This window comes from Callorhinus ursinus, unplaced genomic scaffold (genome assembly GCF_003265705.2).
Source record: "Callorhinus ursinus isolate GAN/ISIS: 27379988/994484 unplaced genomic scaffold, GSC_fseal_2.0 scaffold65, whole genome shotgun sequence".
In the NCBI taxonomy this organism is placed as follows: domain Eukaryota; kingdom Metazoa; phylum Chordata; class Mammalia; order Carnivora; family Otariidae; genus Callorhinus; species Callorhinus ursinus.
Window position 1 is genome coordinate 6,743,306 of NW_027397127.1, and position 25,158 is coordinate 6,768,463.

The window sequence follows — 25,158 nt, forward strand, 5'->3', positions numbered from 1 at the left end:
GAGCAGCTTCTGGTTATACCCAGCCAGGAACCAGTTGCCAGGGAGGGCCTTGGATCTGATGAGCATCGCTTGAGGGAGCCAGGAGGGCCTTCGGGGGGGTGGTCTTCACAAGCCATTCAGACCTCAACATGCCCCCTCTCTCCCTGAGGTTCAGGGGCTCTGTTTGGTGGGAGCCGGCCTTCAGAGATTCCTGGCTTCACTTGGCAGATTCCTTTGTTGTCTATGCCTTCACAGCAGGGTGGGTGAGAAAGAGCGGCTCAGGAGGAAAAAACAAACAGAGGAAAGGTCTCTGGGTCTGTTGATGTTATAAGTGCTATTGATTTTACAAGATTTTTCCATTGGGAGGACAGTGAACTGACCTCGTTTTGCAGCCGGCTCGGGCTTTGACGCCACCGTCTAGGCCATGAACCGAGAATCCGAGAGGCTATGGCTTTATGTCAACACATACTTGATAGTCACCACTCTCGGCAAGGCCAGGCCGGGGCCTCCTGGGGTGGGATGTGGGAGGATGGGAGTGGTTCCTAGCTCTGCTCCTTCTACCTTTCACCAGGGATGCCGTAGGACCCTGGGCCCAAGCACTCTTGGATCTTGTTGGACCTGGATGGCAGGGGCAGGGGGGCTCTTCAAGGAAGAAGGACTCTAGACATCAAGCTCATAAGGGAAGAGGGTGGTTGAAAGAGCACTGAACTTGGAGTTGGGGACCTGTGCCTGTGTCCCAGCTGGGTCACTAATTAGCTGTCCGGTTTCAAGCCAATGACTTCCCATCTTCTGTTGTCAGTCTTCTCCTTTGTTAAGTGATGGGTGGAACTAAATGATCCCCGAGGTCCCTTCCGGCTCTGAAATCCCGCAGGTTTGTGAAAAGGACAGAGGTCAGGAAGGAGGAAAATTTAAGGAAGAGAGGAAGAGGCAAGAATGAAACATTTCAGTAGAGGACAGAAGGGGGAAAAAGGGAGAGCCACGGAGGTGCACTGCATCATGATGTAGTGGAAACGGCCCCAAATGGAGACCAGGAGGCCCAGATCCTGGTCCCACGTCTACCGCTAATGAGCTGTATGACCTTAAGCAGGTCATTTCCCTGCTTGTTCCCTCATTGAAGTAGGAGTTAGTCGGCCCCCTGCCCCCCTAGACTACTTTTCTGTTGGAAAACCTAGATACACACATGGAAAGCAATCAGGAGTGGTGTGACATTTGGAGATGGGGAGGGAAGTGGTGGTTGGTGGGCTGGTGGGCCAAGGCCTTACCTAAAGGGCAAAGAGAGTAAGAACAGTGGCCCCCAAATCAGTCAGATGAAGTATTAGTTCTGTCCCTGCCTAGCTCTGTCACCCTGGGCAAGTCATTTGCTCTATCCAAATTTCACTGTCCTCCCTGCCAGAAAAGGTGGGAATGGAACTAACTGGTCCTCAGGTCTCCTTCCATCTCTCTGAATATGTAGGAAAACAAAACACAACAAAAAAGAGGCCAGAAGATGCCAAGTGGGCCAAAGGGGAGGATTGCGCATTCAAGGAGGAAGCCAGCTGGTGTGCGTCAGATGTGTTTGCCAGGAGGAAAGAAGGATGGCGTTCCCAGAGCAATAGTGGGCTGGGGCGGGGGGAGGAGGAGAGGAAGAAGAGGAGAAAAAGGCAAGTCAAGGTCATCTCAAAGTAGTGACAAGAAGGGACGCCAACGCATGTTCACGTAGAGAGGGCTTGGTGGGTAAGGAGCCATCTCCTGGCAGGGAGGTATGAGTGGCTCCCAGACCCATGTTGAGGGTGGCGGTGAGTGTTAGAGGGTAAGCCCCGAGTGCACAGTGGGGGAGTTGGAACACTTTCAAACTGGCAGGACTTCTTCCACAGAGGAGAGGGTGGTTAGGGGCCCATCCTGAAGAATTCGATGCTCTTGAGATTTTATGCATGACTGATCTCCGTCTGGGAGCAGAGATAAAGTCTGGGCAGGTATGGAAACTGAAGGCCTAAAAGAGGATTCAACCTGCCTGGGGTCACGTGATAATTCCATGGCAGAGCCCGGAGCAAAAGTTGGTCTCTTTCTCGATTCAGAGCACCGTCCTCTTGTGTGACCCCTGTCCCATCCATTGGATGCTCTTAAAAGAATCCCTGACTGAAATTGTTAGTCTCTTCAGGGGGAAAAAGTGGGGAGAAGAAAAGTCAATTCCAGGAAATGAAGGCTCTCAGGGTGTTGGGAGGCCCAAACCCTGCTGGAGGGTACCTGTTGGGCCCTTCAGCCAGCGGGCCCAGGCTTGGGGCAGGAACAGTGAGGGCAGGCTTAGGGGTGAAGAGTGTGGGTTCCAGAGTCAACGAGGTCCTCAAATCCCAGCTCTAGGTGTGTGACATTGGGCTGGTCACAACCTCCCTGAGCTGCTCTGCCCTCATGTGTCATCTGTTAAAACAAAACAAAACAAAAAAATTACCTAGGGTTGTTGTGAGAAATAAATGAAATAATGCATGAAATGCGCTTGGCACAGTGCCTGGTACATAATAAACTCTCAATAAATAGTACCTATTAGCATCATTATTCTTTCCATTACTGGTTTAACAAATGTGAGAGTTCGTGATCTTTCTTACAGACCTCCCACCACCACCAAAGACCTCGACTCTGCTCTTCGGACTCCCCTCTTCCTTCACTTATCTCAGAGGCCTACCACTTCTTAAGCTGCTTTACCTTTGGGCCTCTGAGGCCACACACACCCCCCCCCCCCCGCCTTCACCATCTCTGTTACAGGACCAGCCTTCTCGGTGGCCTCCAGAGAGTCCCAACTCCCCCGGACCTGCCTGCCAGCCCTGGGGGCCTGGCAGCAGGCAGAGGGAGGAAGGTGGGTGGCGAGGGCCAACAGAATGAAGCCATGCATTGCCGGCCCTGTCCCCAGTCCCCGGCAAGGCCTGGCAAGGTCACCTTTTGCTTCTGATTTCCTCCTTTGGGGAAGGGTGAGTTGAAATGAAGCCCTGAGGGAGCATTCGGGGGGGAAAGCGAGCGCTTTGCCCCCACAATCTGGGGAGAAGCCTTCTTTTCGCTATTTGCCAGACTGAGAGACATTCCAGCCCAGGGGACTGCCACGGCCGAGTACAGGAGCAGAGCTACTACATCTCTGGTGGGCTTCACTCTCTAGGCTCTAGGAAAAGCTCAGGGGCCCCTCATTCTGGGGACGGAAACCCAGATTCTCTCAGGTAAAGAGACTCGTGGGTGAGGTTCTTCAGATGGAGCTGATTGCTTATGCTGGGAAATTCGGAGGGTGCCCCAAACTGCTCCCAGCCTCTCGTCCCTGGGGAAAAGGTGGGGTCACCAGAGAAGCTCTGTGACACTAGGCCAGGGAGGCCCAAGATCAGATTCTAGCACGTGTGCAGGTCTTGGAGATAAAAGAGCCCAGCCCGTGGTCGGGGTTGAGAGGTGAAGGGGAAGATGGGCGGGAAGAGCAGGTGGGCAGGGCCTGGCAAACTAGAGGTGGAGCAGGCAATTGCCTGGGTGGCATGATTTCAGGGGCCCCAAAGCAGACTCCACCCCCAAATCTCCCCCCAACCCAACACACACACGTAACCAAACAATGGTGTGTTTCTTGAGCACATGCTGGGTGTTCTGCACTGTGTTCACCCTCTGTAGCAAATTGTCAAGTTCAATCAATACCACCCCCAACCCCCCACCCCCGAATCCTTCCTCTTCAAAGCTTTTGATGGGGATGGCCTGAAGTCAGGGCTGAAAGAGCGGTCATTCGGCACACCAGTGGCCATGACCGTGACCAGAGAGGGAGAGAGAATGGCTAGAGGCTCTTAGATGGTAAACAAAGGCCTGTGGGAAAAGTGATGGGGTGGTGAAGGGGACAGAGGCAGGGCAGGAGATGTTCTTAAAGCAGAGCTGAGATGCATAGGAGACCAACCCTGGCTAAGGGCCAAAGCCTGGAGGAACGACAGGACAAGAGAGAAGAAAGGGGCCGGAGGCACACTGGCATTTTTTTGTAAGGAGGGCCCTACCGTGCAACCTGTATGGGTCCTTCAAGCACACCAGAAGGGAGACATAATAATTCCTGATATTTATCCAGGACCTTGCCATTTAAAAAGCTCACTCTCTTTCTCTCTCTCTCTCTCTCTCTCTCTCTCTCTCTCTCACACACACACACACACACACACACACACACACACACACACACACACACACACACGCTGTCCTTTCATAACAGCTCTGGCAAGGTGGGTAGGGAATGGGGTAATGACTCCCATTTGACAGATGAAGAAACCAAGACTCAGATTACCTGACTTGCCCAAGGTCACACAGACAGTTTAAATGGCAGTGATGGAACCAGAACTTTGGCCTCCCAATTCCCCGGGGAAGCAAAGGCCAGAATTGGCCTAATGAGCATTCAGAGCAGAGTATGGAGGTAAGCACCGCCATAGTGTTATCTCGGGAATTCTGGGAAGGGCCCCCTGCCCCATAAATTCCTCTCACTCTGCTCGCTCGTGCTTCAAGTACTACCTGAAATGTCACTCTTATAGATTCATTCTATTGGATTGAAACTGTGGCCCCTGTTAAAATGTGAAGGGTGCTGGAGGAAAAGGTGAAGCCATGGGAGAAAATCTCAGTGCCTCTGATTTATGCCTGAGAGTGTCCCCGGGAGAGGGCCCTGGCCATGGAGTGGGGGAGGGGAAGCAGGGGGTACGTTCAGAGGGGAGGGGAGGGGAGGCTGTGCTGGCAAAGCTCCCCCTTTTGCGTAAGAAGGGGAGGAATTGCGTCAGGGTGTGAATGCGGGCGACACTGAGATGAGGGGCTGGTCTGCCCAGAAGTGGGCCTCTGAGAGCGCTGATGGGTGACTGCACTGGAGTCCTTGGAGGGAGGCCGGGGGAGGAGTCCGTGTGGCCCTGGGGGAGGGGGAGGGCAGCGGGCGGCTGGACAAGGAAGCAGGTTGGCCTCAGAAGCTGGAATTGTGGGGGGGCGGGGGGGGGGGGGGGAGCTATTCAGGGAGCTGGCCTGGAGCCAGGGGTAGTCCCATGGGGGTGAGCGGAGGCCTGAGAGCTCTGGGCCCCATTCCAGCTCCTGACCTTGAGTCACCATGCAACTCGGCACTTTTCCTACCTCAGCCCAGACACCCATCAGGTCTCTGTTATCACGGCTTCCCGTTTTACAGAAAACTGTGTAAAAGTTACTCTCCTGACTCCTCCTGACCGACCCTGCCCTTCCTATAGCCCTTACCACCCTCCTATCCAGCATCCTGGAGGCCTCCTCAGGGAAGCTCTTGCCTGCTACCTATGCTTCCAGAGGCTGCCCCTGCACCCCATGGTCCCGAACAAGAGGGCCTGAAGGCTTCACCCAGCCCTTGGCCTGGGCCCCTCCACCCAGAGGCACAGCTGCATCTGATGAGGTCAAGGCTGAGAGACTATTAGAACTGGCAGCAACCTCAGAAGTCACTTTTGCCATTCATTCTTTCAGTTCGTTCATTCATTCATTCTGTCATTCTATTTGTTGAGCATTGCTATGTGCCAGACACTGTTACAGACCCTTGGCATATGGCTTCATGGAGCTTCCAGTCTAAATAGGGGTATCATTCACCAAATAAGCACCCGAGTAAATATCAATTTGCAGCCCCGATCCTCTCATTTTACATGTAGGGGAAACTGGGGTCCAGAATGTTTACGGGATTTTCCAAGTTTGTTCTGGTAGCCAGGGGCAAAACTGGGCCAGAACCCAGGTCTCCTGATTACTATTCCAGTGCTCTTTCCACCATGTTCTGGAAAGAATACAGCATGAGTATAAGGACACGGTATTTATCCTTCTCTATAGAGCCAGGCTTACCTATAGTCAGAGTAGCATGTGGCTTACTTGGCAAAATTTGAAGAGCCCTGAAAAACAATCTCCCCCCCTCCCACGGCCGTCCCCCCACCAAGTTTGTTCCCTTCCCACCCCCACGCCACACCCATGCCTAAAATACCACTGACTGAAATCTGTGAGTTAAAGCCCCTGTAATCTGACTGAGGAAAACCTATTAAGCCATTACCCGCCATTGACACAAATACATTTCTCTGATTTGTCCTCTAGGATTGGCCCCAAAACCAGGTACATTGGATTTGGGGGAGGGAGACTGAGAGTCTCCCTTAAAGTGGGCACTGCTAGGGAGGGCAGGGCACCCCAGATGGTAGTAAAGGACCCCACAAAACTCCCAGTAGCAGGAGGGCACAGGTTGCCCGAGGGGACAGGCAGGAGGAGGAAGGTACCTGAAAAAGGAAGCAGGAAGGTTCTGGAGGTAGACTCCTACTTCACAGTTGGGCCCCAGGGGCCAGCCCTGCGCCGACAGCTTGATCTGTGACATTTTGTTTCATACATGTTTACATTTGGTCTTTCCTTATACTAGATTATACTAAGTCTTTTGTCCCTTCCCCAGCCTGGTGTCTGAGCAGTTTGTACTCACTCGCAGTTCCGAGGGGCCTTCCCTGAGTCCGGTCAAGCGGTTGCCCTTAAATGGTCTGCCAGGCCCTGAGTTGAAATGCGAATCTCTCCCATCCTGACATGCTAAGGGGGCTCCCCGCTCCCAGGGGACTGCGATGGGAATCCTTTAATCAGTGGAAAGAACCAGCCCCCACCCTAGGGCTCCCCACCCTGACCCTGATAAAGTTTCCAGTTCCCCTGAAGCTGTGATGCAGGGGGTTCACTGGGAAGGAACATTCGTGCCTAGAAGGCAGCCCGGCCTGGAAATCTCCTCAAAACAAAGCAAAATGCCTAGCTAGAGACGGCCCAGAGCTTTAGAATCACACACCAGGGGTTTATATTGGGCCTCTGCCGCATACTAGCCAGGTGACCCTGGGCAAGTCACTGAACCTCCCTGGGCCTCTGTTTCCTCATCCACAAAATGGGCCTAAGGATAATATGATACACATCCCCTACTGTCAAGGATCCCAACTGTTGACAAGGTTCCAAAGGCTAATGTATATATAATGCTCTTTGTACAGAGCCTGCTAAACTATCAGTACATTGGAGCTACTGCTGTTCTTATTTGGACCAGACATGGCTTTGAGATCTCCCGGTGATAGGTCAAGACCTAACAGCTGTCCATCCCTGCCCCCCTTGTTGAATCGAGGCTTTCCTATGTCAGGTTTGCTTCAAGAGAGGTCCACCTGCAGGGCATTCCCCGTGCTGGTGATTCATGGGTGGGATGCATTCCACCCACCTATTTTAAGCCGTTCTACATTTTCTTCCCCCTGACATGGATGTGTTTACACAGGGGAGGACAGTCCCAGTCAAAACAAGATGAAAATACACTGCTGGCTGGGAGCCCCAGGCTAACTGGTTTCAGGTCCTCTCCCAGCTGTCAGCGCCTCACAAGGCCATGGGGGGCGGTGGGGGGCTGCCCAGCCCTACTCCCCAGCCTCCCTTCCGTGGACCCGGCTCTGCCTGGTGTGAGGCAGTTGGCCATCACCTGGTCACACTAGAGTGGGGTTTTAGGGCCAGGGTTTTACAAGAGCAAGAAGGAGGGGTGCCGAGGGGCGAGGGCCGCCCTGGTGAACTCTGGTGTGAGGATTGTGTCTGCCGCCAGAGTCACCTGGGGCACAGGCAAAGAAGGCGACTGCCAATGGAGAGTGGCGGAAAAAGGCCAAAGAAAGCTCCCCTAGCAACCTGCCTTTCTGCCTGGCACTTCCCCCGCTGGACTCATTCCTCTGGGTTAATGGGAGGCCCTTGGTAAAAAGAAAAGACCCCAAGGGAGGGGGAACCCAGCAGCCCCTTATCAGCCACAAGGCCTTCCTAGGAGTCCATTTGTCACCTATGCCAGCTTAGAAATGAGTAAGTCGATCTTGAGGAGGGTAGACCCAGGGAGGCTGCCTTGATGAGCAAGCAAACGAGACCCCCTGGATAGGGAACGCTGAAGATAAATGTCCCCCGTAAAGCTTCGGCACATCCCTGCTCCTCACAGCTTCTTCAGAGCTGGTGCCCCTGAGAAGAGCCGGAGAAAACCATCTCCTACGTCATAAACTCTACTGCTCTTAGAGCTACCCGCTCAGGCACATTGGTCACTTGACAGCGAGCCCAGGAATACTTGGGCACATCTGCCTGTCCCCCACCCCCCGAGAGCCCAAGGCCACCAGCTCGCCAGGACCCTTGTGAGGCCCCTTCCCAGGCAGCACTCCACCCGTCTCGACCCAGCCAGCCTGGGGCAGGTCTCCCAGAAGCCCCCCGCTATTTGGACCACACTAGGCAGGGCATCGTGTTCCTGCCCTGAGAAAAAACTGAACTGTTCTCCTTCTGAGAGAGACTTTTCATTTTAACAGGGATCCTCAACACTTCAAACCCCATGGTGACATGAACTGTGAGAATTCCCTTTATCTTGGTGGCTATCAGGGTATTTTTGGTCAGGACAGGGTGTTTTGTTTTGGTTTTTTTTTTGGTTTGTTTTTTTTTTTGCCCACCCCCCCCACACACACACACAGCGTTCCAGTTATATGGCTGTCACTCGCTCAGAATCAGGCCTGCTAGCCCCAAATCCCTCTTTGATGTTGCTGCCAGCTGAGTCTTGGCTGCCCTGCTCCCGGGCTTCATCACTCTCCACTGCTCCCTGTGGGTGCCCTGTTCCCAGCTGACCCAGCCCCTCCAGCTAAAGATGGAAATGGACCAAAGTCCCAGCGTTAGTGGAGAACCAGGAGCACACACGGGTGAATTATCCCTTTTATTGAAGAGGTCGGGCCTTGGTTCCAAGTCATTAGTGGCCACTTACTCAATTAAACTGTGTTTGGGTTGGGTTTCCCAAGTATGTTTGATTTTCACTAGTCTTTCATGTTTTTAACTGCAGAATTGCTCTCAGACAGTGATTGTCCCCAAATTCAAGTATTAATAGAAGGTGAATTCATGAATTTGCCTATATAGTTCTCTCCCACAGAGGCCATTAACAAAGTTATTTTTTTTAAATTTTTTTTAATTTAAATTCAATTAATTAGCATATAATGTATTATTGGTTTCAGAGGTAGAAGTCAGTGATTCATCAGTCTTACATAATACCCAGTGCTCATTACATCATGCTCCCTCCTTAATGTCCATCACCCAGTTACCCCATCCCTCCACCCCCCTCCAGCACCCCTCAAGTTTGTTTCCTATGGTTAAGAGTCTCTTATGGTTTGCCTCCCTCTCTGATTTCACCTTGTTTTCTTTGTTCGTCTCTTCCCCTACAATCCTCTGTTTTGTTTCTTAAATTCCACATATCAGTGAGATCATATAATTCTTTCTCTAATTGACTTATTTCGCTTAGCATAATACCCTCTAGCTCCATCCATGTCGTTGCAAATGGCAAGATTTCATTTTTTGATGGCTGAGTAGAATTCTCTCTCTCTCTCTCTCTCTCTCTCTCTCTCTCTCTATATATATATATATATATATATATATATATATATAAGCAATACCAGTGACTTGTGACACTGTGGAAATAAAACTTGGAACCGGACAAAAAGTTCGAAATGCCAGACTTGGAGATAGCACTGATAGGGCTGCTCACCCAGTAAGCCGTTGCACCAGCAGCATTTGGGGACTGAGACCCTTACTCATCATAGGGATATATATATGTATATGTCATCTATCGATGGACATCTGGGCTCTTTCCATAGTTTGGCTATTGTGAACATTGCTGCTATAAACATTGGGGTGCAGGTGCCCCTTCAGATCACTATATTTGTATCACAGTAGTACAATTACTGGGTCGTAGGGTAGCTCTATTTTCAACTTTTTGAGGAACCTCCATACTGTTTTCCAGAGTGGCTGCACCAGTATGCATTCCCACCAACAGTGTAAGAGGGTTCCCCTTCCTCCTCATTAGCAAAGTTCTAACCCTCTCCTCCCCTTTAGCAAAGTTCTAACACTTGTCCGAACCTGTTGGTTATTTATTAAGCACGTATTTACCATGTTGAAACTGTGTGCCAGACACAGGTCCAGACTCTGGTGGTACAGTGGTGAATAAGATAAGCCCTTACACCAGCAGAGCTTGTATTCTAATCTAGGAAGCCAATCCATGCTCACTGGAGACCTTGTGCGTCGCCCACTTCCGGTCATGATCTTATCTGGCTGTGCCTTCAGTCCCGCTTGAAAGACTATCGGTCTTGCTGATTACTGACTGCTTGTGCCATCAGAGAGGCCTTCGAGGCCAGAACGTTCTGCAAGTTACAAGCCCTGAGTACAGGGACAGATGGCTAAAGACCTTCAAGGACTGAATTTTTTTTTTAAGATTTTATTTATTTGAGATAGAAAGAGAGAGGGAGTGAGAGAGAGAGCACGTACACGTGGGGGTTAGGGGCAGAGGGAGAGGGAGAAGCAGGCTCTCCACTGAGCAAGGAGCTTAATGCGGGGCTCGATTCCAGGACCCTGGGATCATGACCTGAGCCAAAGGCAGATGCTTAACAGACTGAGCCACCCAGGCACCCCCAGGAGACTGATTTTAAATGTTGATTCCGCTTTCACATCAGTCCCTCACGCTACCCTCGTCCCCATAAGCAATACCAGTGACTTGTGACACCGTGGAAATAAAACTTGGAACCGGACAAAAAGTTCGAAATGCCAGACTTGGAAATAGCACTGATAGGGCTGCTCACCCAGTAAGCCATTGCACCAGCCATTTGGGGACCGAGACCCTTACTCATTATAGGGCATGTCACATTCACGTGGCCCTTCTTACTTCCCAAAGAACACAGGTATGCCACCTACAGGATGTCTGCAAAGTCTGGAACCATAGGCAAATATATGTACATATTGTTGTCAAGACATCATCAGTCTGGGGCGCCCGGGTGGCTCAGATGGTTGAACGTCTGCCTTCGGTTCTGGTCATGATCCCAGGATCCTGGGATCGAGCCCCACGTCGGGCTCCTGGCTCAGCGGGGAGCCTGCTTCTCCCTCTCCCTCTGCCTCTCCCTATGCTCATGCTCTCTCTCTCTATCTCTGTGTCTCAAATGAATAAATGAAATCTTTTTTTTAAAAAAGTATCATCAGTCTGCAAAAAATAATATGATGTTATTATCTCTGTTTCCAGACTTTGGGGTGTCTGTCCACATAGCCACCTCGTGTGGCATGTATGTTGGGGAAGGAAGCATCATTCCCATTTCATGAATAAGGAGCTGACAGCACAGGGGGTTTAGAGCCTCCTGAGCAGTCCGCCAGCTGGCTAGTGGCCAAGGTGGAAAAAACTCTGGCTTCTTGACGTAGTTTCTTCCTGCTTGACCAAGTTCATGTCGAATGGGTGCTAAAGCTGCGTTTCTCGGGGAGCACCTCCCTTGGCCTGCGCACTAGGGCAGTCCCCCTCGATTCTTACCATTATTCTCTGTCTAAGCGCTCAGGACCCAGCTCCATGGGCCAAGCCCATTATCACAGCAGCCTATTGTTGGAGAGAAATCACCCAGTGATGTCACCGATGCCTCTGGGATTATCTCCCAACCGTGCTGGGACCCCAGTGCCCCAAGATGCCCAAGGACTATCTGTGAAACTCCCTTCCTCTCAACTGCTGAGCTAGTAACTGTCTATACTTGGCCATTCCTCAGTTTCCATATTTACTTTAGCTCTTCTGCAAGTCTGTCAACAAACTCCACAGTATTATTAGTTTTTGCAAATAACAGGATGTCAGAACTGTTGACCAGGATTCGTTACTTTGCTGTTAGAGCTTTATCCCAGGACATAGGGGCCTGTGTTCCTCTTATTTTTTAAGATGTATGAGCTTTGGCAGGGAGCCTTTCCCGGGCAGGCCCACCATGCTCTGCCCAGTCCACGGGCGTGTAAGGCCGCTGCACCTACAAAGACCTGAGCCCTTCTGTCTTTGCTTGGTGGTACAAAGACGTCCAAAGGTAGATTTCCCCCCCAAAAAAATCAATACAAATACTCTGAATTTTCCATGTTTGTGCTTTACCCTTACACTCCTGCCGTGGCCTTTAAAACAAGTCTGTACTTGGTAAGGTGGCTTCGGGACTTAACATTCATGTTGTTGAGAAGGGCGGGGCTGGGGGTGGTATTTTAAACTGGCACTAAGAATTTCCAGGCTTTGGACCCAAAATATCTTTCTCTTCCAACCCCACCCCCCTGCACTGCCTGTCTCAAAGAGCAAGAGAAGAGGTTAAAAGGGTCACTCTGTTGCTGACAGGCAACCAGGAAGTCCAGGCCTTGGGGGAAGCATAGCCTTTGTTTATTTAAGCCCCAAACCTAGCAGGCAGTGTAAATTAAACATAAAATTAAAATAAAATACCAAAACACAGGCCGGATGCATGCCACAGAGAGCATCGAATTCCCCTTCTGCCCTCCCTTGGGAGAACGGAGTCAGCGAGCAGTGGGGGCAGCCTTCTTGCCAGGGAGGAGCTCACAAGCCATGGGAGGGGTGAGGACAGTAGGGGCAGGGGAGCTGAGGTTTGGATCAGGGTGGGGATGAGCATGTTTGCAGAGATCCTGGTGACTCTTTGTAGTCAGCCCCAGCAGCCTCCTTAAGGGGGGAATGAGTCACACCCCTCCAGCCAACCTCCAAACGAACGGATGGACCCACGTTTGACCTAGTGGTGACAGCCACAAGGCAGGCAGAGAGCTGGCTTTTATAGAAGGGAGGCCAAACTGTGCTGTTTGAGAAAAATCAGCCCTTCCCTCTTCTCTCCCTCTCCCCGGGGTTCTTCTCCCTTCCTGCCCGGGATGCCCACCCTCCGTGTACCTAGCCTCCCAGGCCAAGGGTTCCCACCAACTGGTGTGAGTGAAGTGTCTCAGAAGCAAGCTGTTCCTCCTAACAGGCAAAATTTGCCAGAGATTGATTTATAAGTCAGAGCAGGTTCATTTTAGCCTTCTCATTGCAACTCTCATTTGTGTTCTGATCAAGTTTTCAAGAGTGAAAGGGAAAGAGTGAACAGCCCACAGACATGAGGCCTGAAATATGCTGAACCCCATCGCAGTGTATCATCCAAAGTAGGTCTTGGTGATCCTGACACTCTGGGGACTCTTTCGGTAGAGCCTGTCTTGGCTGTCACCTTTAGGCCATTGGTTCCCAAAAGCAGTCCCAGGGACCAGGGACAGAAGAGCTGCCTCCAACCCATCTGAAAACATCCTTCCCAAGCCACATACCATCCCACTGGATTATCTAGGGCTGGAGCCCAGGACGTCTGGATTCTCCACAAGCTTCCCCAGGCGATCCTGATGTTAAGAACCTCATGAGGACCCATTTCTTTCCCTCTGCAGCCCACCAGCAAGGTCTCCCTGCTGTGTGTCCACTCACCTTCCAGTGCTGATCTGACCACTGATGACCACCCTGTTGAAAATAATATGAAAATTGACTTCCTCCTTGAGTATTTGTGATAGCGGCAGACAGTGGCCCTTTCCCAGGGCTTTTGACATGGAGAAAAAAAAAATCGTTCCTAATTCCTCAAATTATAAAGAGGTCCCGGGGATGATCGTGAGAACCCAGGAGTCTGACTCGGACAGTGACGTTTGTAGGCACTACAGTAGTCGGGCTGGGCAAACAGCTTGTGCTGAGAGGACTTTTTCTTAGTGTAGCCAGTCACACATGGCATTGATGCTGGAGCCAGCTCTAGTTAGAACTGTCCTCCTGAGGAGCCTGTGAGAGCCATTTCTTAGGCGTTCATATGATTGATTGTTTACACGTAGTGCTTGATTTTTTTTATTTCTCTGTTATTTTCATGTGTGATTGACATCTTTGAAACCTGTGGGCCCAGCAGCACCAGGGCTTCCTGGGCCTGGTGTGCGGTGTGAGGCTTGAGCTGGTTCCCCGCCCCCCACCACCCTCCCCCCATCACCTATGACGCCTGCCCCAAGCGCAACCAGCTCTGGATGGCAGAGAGAACCGGGCTATGTGTTTTGATGCTCTGGCTTGGTCTAGAGTGTCCTGCCTTGCCATCTTGCCATGTCCTGTTGCCTTTCTACTTCTTTCGGGTCAGGAAGAAGCTGGCAACAGCGAGAGAGACCCGGAGACAGGGAGGCAGAGAGGGAGGATAGGCATGATGCCTCGCTCCTGCCTGTCTCTGTGAACGGGACTTGGTGACCAGCTGAGAGAATGTTTACATACATGTGTGTGCGTGCGCTCCTCTTTCCTCCCGAGTAGGTGTGCGTATTCCTTGTCAGCAACTCTCAGACCAGGCCAGGAGCCTTTCCTTAACCCTCCCAAGACTCCTTTGAGATCCCTGGCACTGTTCCCGTGGCTGGGGGGGAGGGGCTGCCCAGGGAGGAGCTTGCCTTGTGTCTCTTCTTCCTTTCTGTTCGGCCAAGTAGTGTGTCCCCTGTGCCCTCCCACCCTTGCCCTCACCCCAGCTAGGCTCCCTTCTTCCATCTAGGAAGCTCCAGGATGGGGGTGGGGGGGTGGCTGGAGAGTGGGAGGCCCTTCGTAATCGGCAGAGCCCCTCTTCACCGGTCAGAGTCCCACCACGGAGGATCAAGGAGCTACCTCAAAGGAGCCCTTGGTGAATAGCTCTGCTGTGAGGTAAGCGAGGGCCTGGGGCATACAATGTAAGAGCCTGGGGAGGCTCATAACGCTTGGCCATCATGGCCCAGGAGCCCAAGCGCCTAAAGAGGCTGGCATTATTACCGTTCTGTTGTTCCCCAGGAAACCTGTACCACTACAAAGGTCACCCATTCTCTGGCAGGGCCCACAGTGAAGCTGGGTGCTCCACCTTGGCCTCTTCATGGGCCTCTTTTCTGCTGGCTCCACAGCCCCAACAAGATCTTCCTGGTTCTTGTCTTCCAAGCATTGCCAATAGCCTCAAGTCCTTCACATACCACTCAAAGTAACCCTGGCGACTGCCAGGGAAAAAAATGGCTTGGAATTTTAGCTCTTGGGGCTGCTCCATAGAGCAGAAGGGATGGGGAGAGGCCCTGCCAGTGTCTCCCTGGCTCAGATAGGCTGGTGGAGGGCTGGGGCAAACAGGAAGAGCGGCCATATTCTTGCGGCTTTCTTTCCTTGCCCCTGGGCAGGCTGCAGTGGGCTGGGATTCCCAGAAGGTGGGAACGTGACCCTCACGGGGGAGGGGAGGCCATTGGCCTGGCTGAAGATGGTGCAGGTCTGGGAGGTTGGAGTGGAATGAAGGTTAAGACCAAGAGGAGCCAACCAAGGAAGGAAGGCCGAGAGGTTGGCAGGTAGAGGGGAACCCCACCTGAAACATGGACACCTGTCTCAGAGAGCAAAGACCTATGCTTTGTTTACAAACAAGGTTTACAAACCCCTCGGTTCCTAAACCCTGAAGGTTCAGGAAGAGAATCAGAGTGAGACTTCCTGTGGGCCACAATGTCAGAGGAGCCTTTGGTCCCATAGAAACTCCAAACTTTCTGGCTGCTGTGTTATCCCCGTCACGATGGGCATGGGCCAAAGGCCAGGGTGGGAAGAAAAAAAGCACAGCCAATTCTGAGGACTTAAGGGATGCCCAGGGATGACAGGGGTGTGGCCCTCCCAAACCCGGAGCTTCCCTTACCCCACTCTCAAGCCCTAGCCTTTTTCCCCAAAGCAGACATTTCACTGAGATCGAACCCAGGCTATTCTGGAAGGAAGCACAATTTTTGACTTGCACTACCAGTTGGTTTGTTTGCTTCGTTGAATTTCCCTGAAACGGGCCTTGCACTTTGACTAGGCATTCAGTCAATCTTGAACTGAATCGAGCTGAACCGACTTAAATGATCAGGGCGATGTGGAGAGGGAGGAGGGGAGGAGGCGATCCCATTCACCAAGGTTAATTTTGCAGTCTCTTCTTCAGGAGTACCTATTTCCGGCCAGGAGCTGGGTGGTGGGGAGGGTGGAAAATGAGAAGAGGGCTTGGAAAAAGTCTGGAGGTAAAGTTCCCCAGCTGCGAGGCATAAGGCGAAGGGAGACAGGCATAAATATTGACACAAGGTTCACGAGATTTAAGATCCACTGAGCTAAACAGCATTCCTGGATCACGTTGCCAGTACTTCCAGTCTCGCCTAGACACCAGGACAAACTGCCTCCCCTTCATGCATGGTTTGCCACCAAAGTTGGGGTGACGAAAATGGTTTGGACCAGAGCACTTTCTGAACCTCTCTGAATGAGGGGGAGGGGGCGGACTGCCCTGTCAGCATGGGGTTTGGTTCTGCCTGCCATCCCTCGCGTCACTCAGAGATTGTTTGTGAGGCTCACATGGGACCCTGTCCGCGAGGGAGCGGAAAGGCACGATTCATTGCTCCTGTCGTCATTTGGTGTCAGGGTTTGGCCCAAATCGGTTGCTGGAGCTGCTTCTCCAAGACAGTGGCCATCTCCACCGGGGTTCTCCTCGGGGTCCCTCCCACCATCGCCTTCTGCATCTGTAGCCGAATCCTCCCCCTGTCTTCCTGCCCGCCCCAGTTTCGGGGGTTCTGGGCCTTGGCCGTGCAGGGCAGTTCACATGACCCACAGAGGACAAGGCGCTTTCTCTGTCACCGTCTTTCCTTCTTGCTTCCCTCCTTCTGGACTTTGGGGATTTTCCATGAAGCCAGAGTGACGATGTAAGTGGCAGTGGCCTTCCTGTCTCTGGTCTTCCACACTGGAGGGGAACCAGAGGGAAAGAGAGAAGATAAGACAGAAGCAAGGACAAATTAAGCGATGGCATTTCAGCCTCCTTATTCCCCCAGCCTCTTCAGAAAAAGGGACAAGTAAGTAAGTAGCAGTAGACAGAGCTTCAGCCAGAAGAGGGCCGGGGTGGAGGAGTCAGTGGGGAGGGCTGTTTTTCAGCCTTCCCATTAACTGCTCATGCCCCAGTGCTCAATATCCTTTTTGATTTCCTTTTCCAGCTCCTAACCCTGTGTTTGCTTTGTGGCTTGTCCCGCACTTCTCACATCGTGTCTTTTTCCGCTTCTCCTGACACAAGACCCTGTGTTTTGCTGGCAACATCGCCAAAATCTTTGGGTGGAACATTCCCTGTAGAAAATAAGGAAGACTTGCCTATAAAGAGTTTCCTCTGGGCTGCGTGGTGCACAATGCTTCAAGTGTGACAAAAAGGGAAGTGAGATGTTCCCCCTTATCGCCACCCCCAACCCTGCCGCACCCACCCGGAGTCTGCTCCCCACCCCTCAGCAGCGTGCTGAGATCCGGCCCACGCATTCTGTGGCCCAGACTGCCCAGTCTCTGTCCCGCTGTCCCGTGGGAAGCCGAAGTAGGAAGCGCTCTTGTCCTAGAGAGTCTGGCTTTCGAAGTGGAGCAGACCGGTAGGAATGCTGAGACACTTCTTCCAGCTCAAACAAGTCGGATTCCAGGGCTTCCTAAAACCGAGGGAGTTGGCCCTGTCCTCATGATGCCACCCTGCATCTAGAAGGTCGCCCCCAAGAGAGGGTGGGGCGGCTGTGTCTGTTTAATTGCCGAATCCCGTGGCCAGAGGGCTAGACCTGAGTGCCAGCGAAGGACCTGGCTCATCAGCCCTGGGCACTGTTGCTAGGCTGGCTTTGGGTCCAGCCCAGTTTGTCGGGTATAGGATGGAAGAAAGGGAATTTGGATACATCCACACAAGGTTGGCCAGGCTGTTGAATCCCTAGCCCACTCTTTCCTTCGTGGGGCCCACCTCCACGGGACATAGGGACACAGAGAGCCCCATGGATCTGCACTTTACTCAGAAAAGTTAGATCAAAACATAGAAACCTTGTACAGCACAAACTTGCACTCGCTTGCTGCAAGGTTTGGCGCAGATATTCTGGGCGGAGGAATTTTCTAGTGTGCCAGGGGTTAAGCCGAAAACCTTTCGGATTCCTCCTCCTTCTTCCCCTCTCCCCTTCCTCCTGGCCCTTGTTTGAAAAATCCCTCTACAGGGGCATTTAGGTCCATTGTCTTGCCTTAGCGCGCTCTGGGATCCTGGGATCCAGCCATCATTTCGTTTGCCAATGGTGGATCCTAAGGCCTCAAGGTGATCACTTCTCACCTGGCTAGCAGCTGACAAACTAGAGGTGTAGAGGGAATGAGAGACTGAGTGTGGGCTGAACCTGGGACATCCTTATGAAGTTGTTTTTTAAAAACTAAATCCCTGATAGGAGCTTGTTTTCTTGTGGTTGGCTTCATTCTCCTAAAAGCTGAGCACAGCAGGAAGCGGGGCGGGGGGGAGATTAAGGATACCAGTTAGTGGGGCCCTAGAAACTGGAGGTTTGACTGGACTATGATTTATTATTCTGAGACGACTTCCCTTATTTGGGGTATCATCTACCCCAGGGCTACATATTTTCATTGTGGGAGCCACCCGGTTGGATTAATAACTCCTATTTTCTAGATGGAGCGAGCTTTCTTTGAGGACTGTGGGGATGCCTTTTGAAATGATGTGGGAGAGCCCAGCCCCCCTATAGGATTCACTTGGACACTTTGGCTATGCTTCTGGTCCCTGATGCTGCTCTCCCCTGCCATGAGTGTCAGAAAACTCAGCCTCTGGACCACTTATCCTGCCCTTATCCTTGCTTCTTCCTCACTACTTTTCCTGCACCTCTAACCCAGGCCCCCACTGCATTAATTTACTTACTCAACACACCTACCCCTACCCCACTACTAAGTGTGGTGGGAAAGAATTTGGTCTCTGGATTGGAGTCCCAGCTCTATAATGTATTAGCTGTGCTACCTTGGGCAAGGTAGCCTCTCAGACCCACGGTTTCTTCATCTGTAAAATGAAGGTGACAGTGCCTACACCACAGCAGGCTTTGTGGTGCAGCTGGCACAAATGTCTGGCCCATAGCTGATACTCACTTAATGGTAGCCATTATTGTCAGTGGGTCTCAAACTCAGCTTTTTTTTAGAAAAATATTTTATTTATTTTTAGAGAGAGAGAACATGCATGCGCGACCAGGGTGGGGGGGTACAGTGGGGGAGGGAGAGAAGCTCCAATAGATTCTGCACCGAGTGCAGAGCCCATGGGGCTCAACGTGGAGCTCAGTCTCACAACCCTGAGATCATGACCTGAGCTGAAAGTAAGAGTCAGAAGTTTAGCCAATAGAGCCCCCCAGGGGCTCCACCAAACTCAGTTTATTTGTAATTGAAGTACCATTAAGTTACAGTTCAAACACAGCCTTGCTTGCAAACTTGACTTTGCTTCCTTTCCCTTCCCAAACTACCTTGATTTCTGTCTCTGCCTCCATATAAGGGAGTCCCCCTGGAAGGAGCTACGTTTTTTTCTGTCCTATGCCTTGTCTCCCAGGGGGTGGTTTTTTTCTCTGCCAACCCAGCTTATTTATCTCTCTTTGTTTTCATCATCTCCCTTGGAATCTTGGGGGTGGGTAGCAATAGTTCAAGGAAGATTTACAAGCCAGTGGCAGGTCTGAGACTCTTCCTGGGGCCAAGAAAGCTCTGTGTGGCACAGAGGGCAGATTAATATATCATGGAATTCCAGCATCAGTTAAGCTTCTGATTTAAGAAAGCTTTTTTTTTTCTCAGCCAATATTCTCAGTGACCTATAAATAGAGTCTGCCCTTTGTTCTGCCTACTACACACAGCTGAGTGCAAATAAACATCTTGTTTTGAGGGCTTGTGACCTAAAGGCAACATAGTATCCTGAGATTGGGAGGGTCTCCCACCTCACCTAGGGTGAAGAAAAACACCACACTGGGCTGCTGGGGTAGGTGTGCTTAGGTAGTCCTCTTGTCAGTGCTTTGTCGATTCTTCCCAGGGGGAGCCCCGTGTCATGGTGGCCAATATTGGCTGTTCCTTGGCATAAGTGCACTGGTAGCCTGGAGAAAAGCAAGGCCTTAAGACTGGGCCTAACTGGGGCCTCGGCCAGGGTGCCGGTGCGAGGCACCTGGTTAGGAGAAATATCCTGAGGCAAATAATAACTACCTTCTTTGCTGATAAGAGGCCCTAGTACTTTTCCAGTAGCGTGATTGCATTAGGGTATTTCTTTGGACCACAGCCTGAATCACAAACTGATTCATGGGCACTGGCCCTAGCTTCATCCAGACTATTGTATGTGTGGTGGAACCCAATGTTCTCCTTATGGCCCTGAGTTGGTGTAAATAATGCGGTTGCATCATCACCTGTCCCTTCTTCAGGCTAGGTTGCTCCTTCTGGCTGCAATTCCGCCTCTGTCCACCAGGTGGCCTCACTTAGGACAGCGAAGGAGCAAAGCACCTCAAGCCTCTGCTGCCTTTTATAAGCTTGAAGCTTGAAAAGAAGGAAAAGGTATTTTGATGGAAACTATGTAACTCTTAGTAAACAACAATCACCTCATTTTCCTTGTAACTCGGAATCGGTATGTTCCTGAAGTAGCCTCTTTACCCTACCTATGGCTGGACCCATCATGGAGCAAATGTTTTCTTGGGATGGTTTGTAAGTAACCTTGTTTTGTAGTTTTGTTGTCATTTGCTCTTTATAGGAAAGTGACAAGATCTTGTTTTTAACAATACGGACATGAAATCCTGGATAATGTTGAATGGATTTTCTCTGCAAAGTAGGGTGTGGCGACCAAAGAAAAAGGGGCTGGCATCTTGTAGTCACTCCAGCACTCGTTCCCCTGCTGTCTCTCCCCCCCCACCTCTTCTGTCACCCACCTGGCCCCCAGCTTCCCCCTTGTACATGTTCCCCCACTCATCTGAGTTCTTGGGACTCTCTCTTGACCCGAGCATGTCACAGATCTGTGCATGTGTCAGCACACAGAGGGGTACATCCAAAGGAGGGGGTCAGTGGATAGTTGCTGGGGTTGGGGGCAGACCAGCGGGCCAGCTGGCTGGGTGATGGGACATGCAGGTGACAAAGTATGTGTGTGGAAGAGAAGGCTGAGGAGGCAGGCGGTGGGAAGGAGGTGAGCCTCCTGATGGTGAAGGTGGGTACCCAGGGCGTGTGGTGTGCGATGGCATTGCAAAGCCCTGGGGGGTATGCCGGCTGACACCTGAGGAAGAGCTTTGAAAACCAGCGCCCCCCTTTACTGAGCGCTCTCTGCTCTGGTTAGGGCATTCTTACTTATTTCTCGAAGAATCCGCTCCAGTTTGGTTTTTACCAATCTCCAGAGCCCTCTTTGCAGATGCCAGCTGGCACAGGAAAGTGCTGAACTGTTTACAGTCCTAGCCTAAGGTTCAGGGAGGGGATGTGGTTTAACTGGACCACAAAGCCCGGTACAGGACTCATTTGCATGGCCCCTGACGCCATGTGACGCAGCCGGCTCCTCCTATATAAAGAAGCAGGAGCCGAAATATCTCCGAGTCTGGGTTGGACTGGCGGCTGTGGAGTTTGTGACACACTAGGTGACACCCCTCGAGTCACTTCCCTTCAACCCTGAAGCGCCTGCCTGGCTTCGGGTCCGATCGGCAGCCTTCGCCCCCCTCGTAGCCCCCGGGGCCCGACTCGCAGAGCCCAGCCCCGTGCAGCGCGCCAGCGCCCGGCAGCCGCCCAGCCCGCCCAGCCCGCCCAGCCCGGCCAGAGCTCCGCGGCCGCCCGAGCCATGAACGCCGAAATGTATCAGACCCCCATGGAGGTGGCGGTCTATCAGCTGCACAATTTCAACATCTCCTTCTTCTCTTCCCTGCTTGGAGGGGATGTGGTTTCCGTTAAGCTGGATAACAGGTAAACCCCTGGCCTCAGCTCCCGAAGCCGAGGCGCCGGCGGGGGCTGGGCTGCGAGCGGGATCTCCGAGCGAGCCGTGCGCCGCCGGTCCCTGTTCCCCGCGGTGCAGCATCCTGGGAAGGGGCGGGGGTAGGGGACGCAGGGAGGGGAGGGTCACCGCCGCGCTGGGAGCCGCCGTCGGAGCGTCCCCGCGGCCGCCGCGCCGTGAGAAAGAGCTGCTGCAGCCCGAGGCGGAGGCAGCCGGCGGCAGAGGGGCGGCGGGGCCGGGCTGGGCCGGGCTGGGCCGGGCTGGGCAGGGGGCTGGCCGCGCGCCGTGCGCCTCCGGGGAGCAGGCCGGAAGCTTTCGAGCCGAGAAGGAATTCCTAGCTAGCTTCGCAGCGCGGTGGGTCCGCCCGGGGCCCTTCTGGGCCGGCGTCGGAATGGGCCGCCGGCGGGGGGGGCGGGGGGGGCGGGGGGGGGGGGGGGGGGGGGGGGACTCCCTGCGCCGCACGCCCGCATTGTTTGCCTGTCGCCGGGGCCGGCCGAGCAGGCCACGCTCGCCAGTGCGCCCGGGGACCCGCGCGCGGCTCCACGCGGAGCTCTGGGCGGCTGCGGCGGGGAGCCAGAGGGTTGGGGAGGTGCAGCTGCAGCTTCCTGCCGGGGCGGCCTGGGGGACAAAGTGCCCGGGATTCCGGGCCAGGGAGGCGGGAGAGAGGAAGAACCGGGGCAGATGGAGGACTTTGGCCACAGCTGCCAAGTGCTCTGAGTGGAACCAAGTGGGTAACGCGGTCGCTTTGCTTTTTGTCTTGGCAGTGCTTCTGGAGCCAGCGTGGTGGCCATAGACAACAAGATCGAGCAGGCCATGGTGAGTGGCATCACTGCGTCATTCCCGTCCTCAGACCTAGCCGCTGCTTATGTAACTTGGGACAGGACTGAGGGGGTGGGTGCAAAAGCTATTTATGCCAAGAGTCTGGGGAAGCCAACAGCCTGCCTCCCCTCCTCTTGGAGGCCCTAGGTAGCGTCCGGTCAGAGGGGCACCTTTTTAGGGCATTTGCAGTCTGCTCTGGCTGGATCCCCTCCTCTCCTCCTCCCTCTCTTTGCTGCAGCCTCTGGCTCACCCCTGGGCAGGTGGCAGGGCAGGGAGCTGAGACACTTGCATTTGTCTGCAGCCCGCATCTGGCAGGGGCCGGAGCTCATTGGATGCAGGCTCACTGCAGTGCCTCTGCAGAGCCTGGGCTGGGGTCAGGAGTTGGGAGGAAACAGGAAGCAAAGCACCCCAGCCTTCTCCCTCTCCTTACCAGGTAGAGGTCAGACTCCACCGGGCAGCCAAAATGGCTGCAGGGGGTTGGGGCATCCAGCTGTTAGCAACCACTTCTCTGCGCCCTGGTGTCCAGGGACACCGCTCCCTGCTCCCGGCGCGGTCCTCAGATTCGGAGCAGAGGTGCCCATCCTGGCACCTTCCCCCAGGGCCGGTGTCCTGTCAGGCCAGGCCGCACCGCAGGCGCAACTCCAGCTTGGTGTGCTGAGTCGTGTTGGAGGGGAGGAGGCTCCAGAAGAGCCGGTTTTGTTCTCTTGGGGAAGATGTGTACGGCAGACAGACTGGGGTGGCCCGCAGGTCCTCCCTGGGAGGTGGGCCAGCAACAGGACCTGAGGTGGCAGTGAGGCTAGAGCCAAGCGCCCGCAGCCAGCTTTGAAAGCCACTAGAAACTTGCAGAGGGGGATCCTCTGCAGCTCAAAGCTGGGCTCCCAGCTCGGCCATGACCCAGTCGTGCAGCTCTCCTGGGTGAGGCCAAAGTGTTTCAGAGGAACGAGGCCTCGGGGCCAGCGTGCTGAGGGGAGGTCGGGGCTCGGTGGCCCAGGGGACGCCCCGATGGCGGGGTGACGGTGCCACAGAGAGCCCGCGACGGCTACTGGACGGCTTTGTTGTGATTCCCCCTGTGGTAGGATCTGGTGAAGAATCATCTGATGTACGCAGTCAGAGAGGAGGTGGAGATCCTGAAGGAGCAGATCCGAGAGCTGGTGGAGAAGAACTCCCAGCTGGAGCGCGAGAACACCCTCTTGAAGACCCTGGCGAGCCCAGAGCAGCTGGAGAAGTTCCAGTCCCGTCTGAGCCCCGAGGAGCCGGTTCCCGAAACCCCGCAAGCGCCCGAGGCCCCCGGTGGTTCTGCGGTGTAAGTGGCTCTGTCCTCAGGGTGGGCAGAGCCACTAAACTTGTTCTACCTAGTTCTTTCCAGTTTGTTTTTGGTTCCCCAAGCGTCATCTCACGTGGAGAACTTTACACCTAGCGTAGCTGGTGCCAAGAGATGTCCTAAGGACATGGCCACCTGGGTCCACTCCAGTGACAGACCCCTGACAAAGAGCAGGTCTCTGAAGGCTGAGTTGCATGGGGCCTCGTCACCTCCCCCCCCTCCCCGCCAGTGAGCCTCTCATGCCACCGTGCCCTGGGGGCTCCCAGGGCCTGGGCAACTTAGCCGCAACTGGCAAAGGAGAAAGGTAGTGTGAGATGTGACGCCAGTTTACTCCAGAAAGCATAAGGGGTCTGTTTTTTTCATTTCTATGGACATCTTCAGCAGCTTCACCTGACAACGACTGTTCGTATGAAGAAGCCACTTGTGTTTTGAGCAGAGGCAACCTCTCTCTTCTCCCCTGCCTGGCCAAGGCAGGGCCACAGATAGGAGAGATTGAGCCAAGTCCGCCTTCTGTTGGTTAATATGGTCTAATGCATGGCTTTGTGCACAGCCCAGTGTGGGATTACGGCTTTGGGATGACCGCTTACAAAGTTCTGTTTGGTTAGCGTTGGCATAGTTTTTCTATATAGCCATACATGCGTATATAAACCCATAGGGCTAGATCTATATCTTAGTGTAGCGACGTATACACACACACATACACCTATGTGTTGAAGGGCCTAACCGGCTTTGGGGGTATCAACTGGTCCCTTATCTCTTCAGGCTAATTCTTTGACTGTCATTTACCAAGTTGATGCAGTTCGTCCTTTATGTTAAGTAAGACTACAGAGTAAAGGCGGGGACGGGCCAGCCTCTGAACGCAGCCGCCACGGATGCCTTGCTGCTGCAGCCCTGGCCCCATCTGTCCCCTGAAGACATGGGAGGCCCCCTTTCGAATGCCAAACCCACCATTCACTGGTGCTGACTACATAGAATGGGGTTGAGAGAAGATCAGCCGGGGGCCTTCACATTGTCATGCAAAAACTTTTGTTTCATTATGTTTGTGGAAAATTCTCAAGTGAACGGAATGATTGGCTTGCTGGTGTCCCCTTGTGGACAAGGGATGGACAAGGGGGTGGCTTTGACCCAACTGGTGCCTGGGTGATGTGCTCAGGGAGTTTGTGTCTGGGGGGAGTTCTGAGGCAGTGAACACTTTCCACTTTCTGACACCTTATCCTGATATGTCTCCAGGATTTGGATTTTGATTTTTCAAATGTAGCTTGAAATTTCAATAAACTTTGCTCTTTTTTTTTTTTTTCTAAAAATAAACCTGGCGTCTGAGTGTAAATGGAGTGGGTGGCCGGGGGCGCTGTTTCTCCGACTCCCTGAACATTGGTGAGCACCCCCTAAGTGGCAGGCCAGGGCTATGTCCTTAATCCAGCATAAATACCCCCGTTGTACAGGTGAGGAGACTGAGGCTCAGCCCGTGTAAGTGACTTGTCCGGAGTCACAGGGCTATTAGGCGAATTGGGACTCCACCCCGCATCTGTCACTCTGTCCCGCTCCTGCTTTCGTAAGATGGCTTCAGAGTGAGTGGCA

The 25,158-nt window shown here is 53.1% G+C and overlaps 1 protein-coding gene across 5 annotated transcripts in view; it reads left to right on the forward strand.

Annotated features, from left to right (window-relative positions):
* TSC22D3 (TSC22 domain family member 3) overlaps positions 1 to 24,888 on the forward strand; it is a 62,523-nt gene extending 37,635 nt beyond the window's left edge. For 3 of the 5 annotated variants that reach the window (XM_073885786.1, XM_073885785.1, XM_073885787.1), the window contains exons 3-4: positions 22,205 to 22,256; positions 23,336 to 24,888. In XM_073885786.1, the coding sequence (XP_073741887.1) occupies positions 22,205 to 22,256; positions 23,336 to 23,566 (283 nt within the window). In that variant the 3' untranslated portion in view covers positions 23,567 to 24,888. Of the gene's footprint in view, positions 1 to 21,038; positions 21,413 to 21,713; positions 21,795 to 22,204; positions 22,257 to 23,335 lie in introns of those variants that run through there. The other 2 variants (XM_025853644.2, XM_073885788.1) reach the window with 2 other exon arrangements.
* Positions 24,889 to 25,158: the final 270 nt, after the last annotated feature.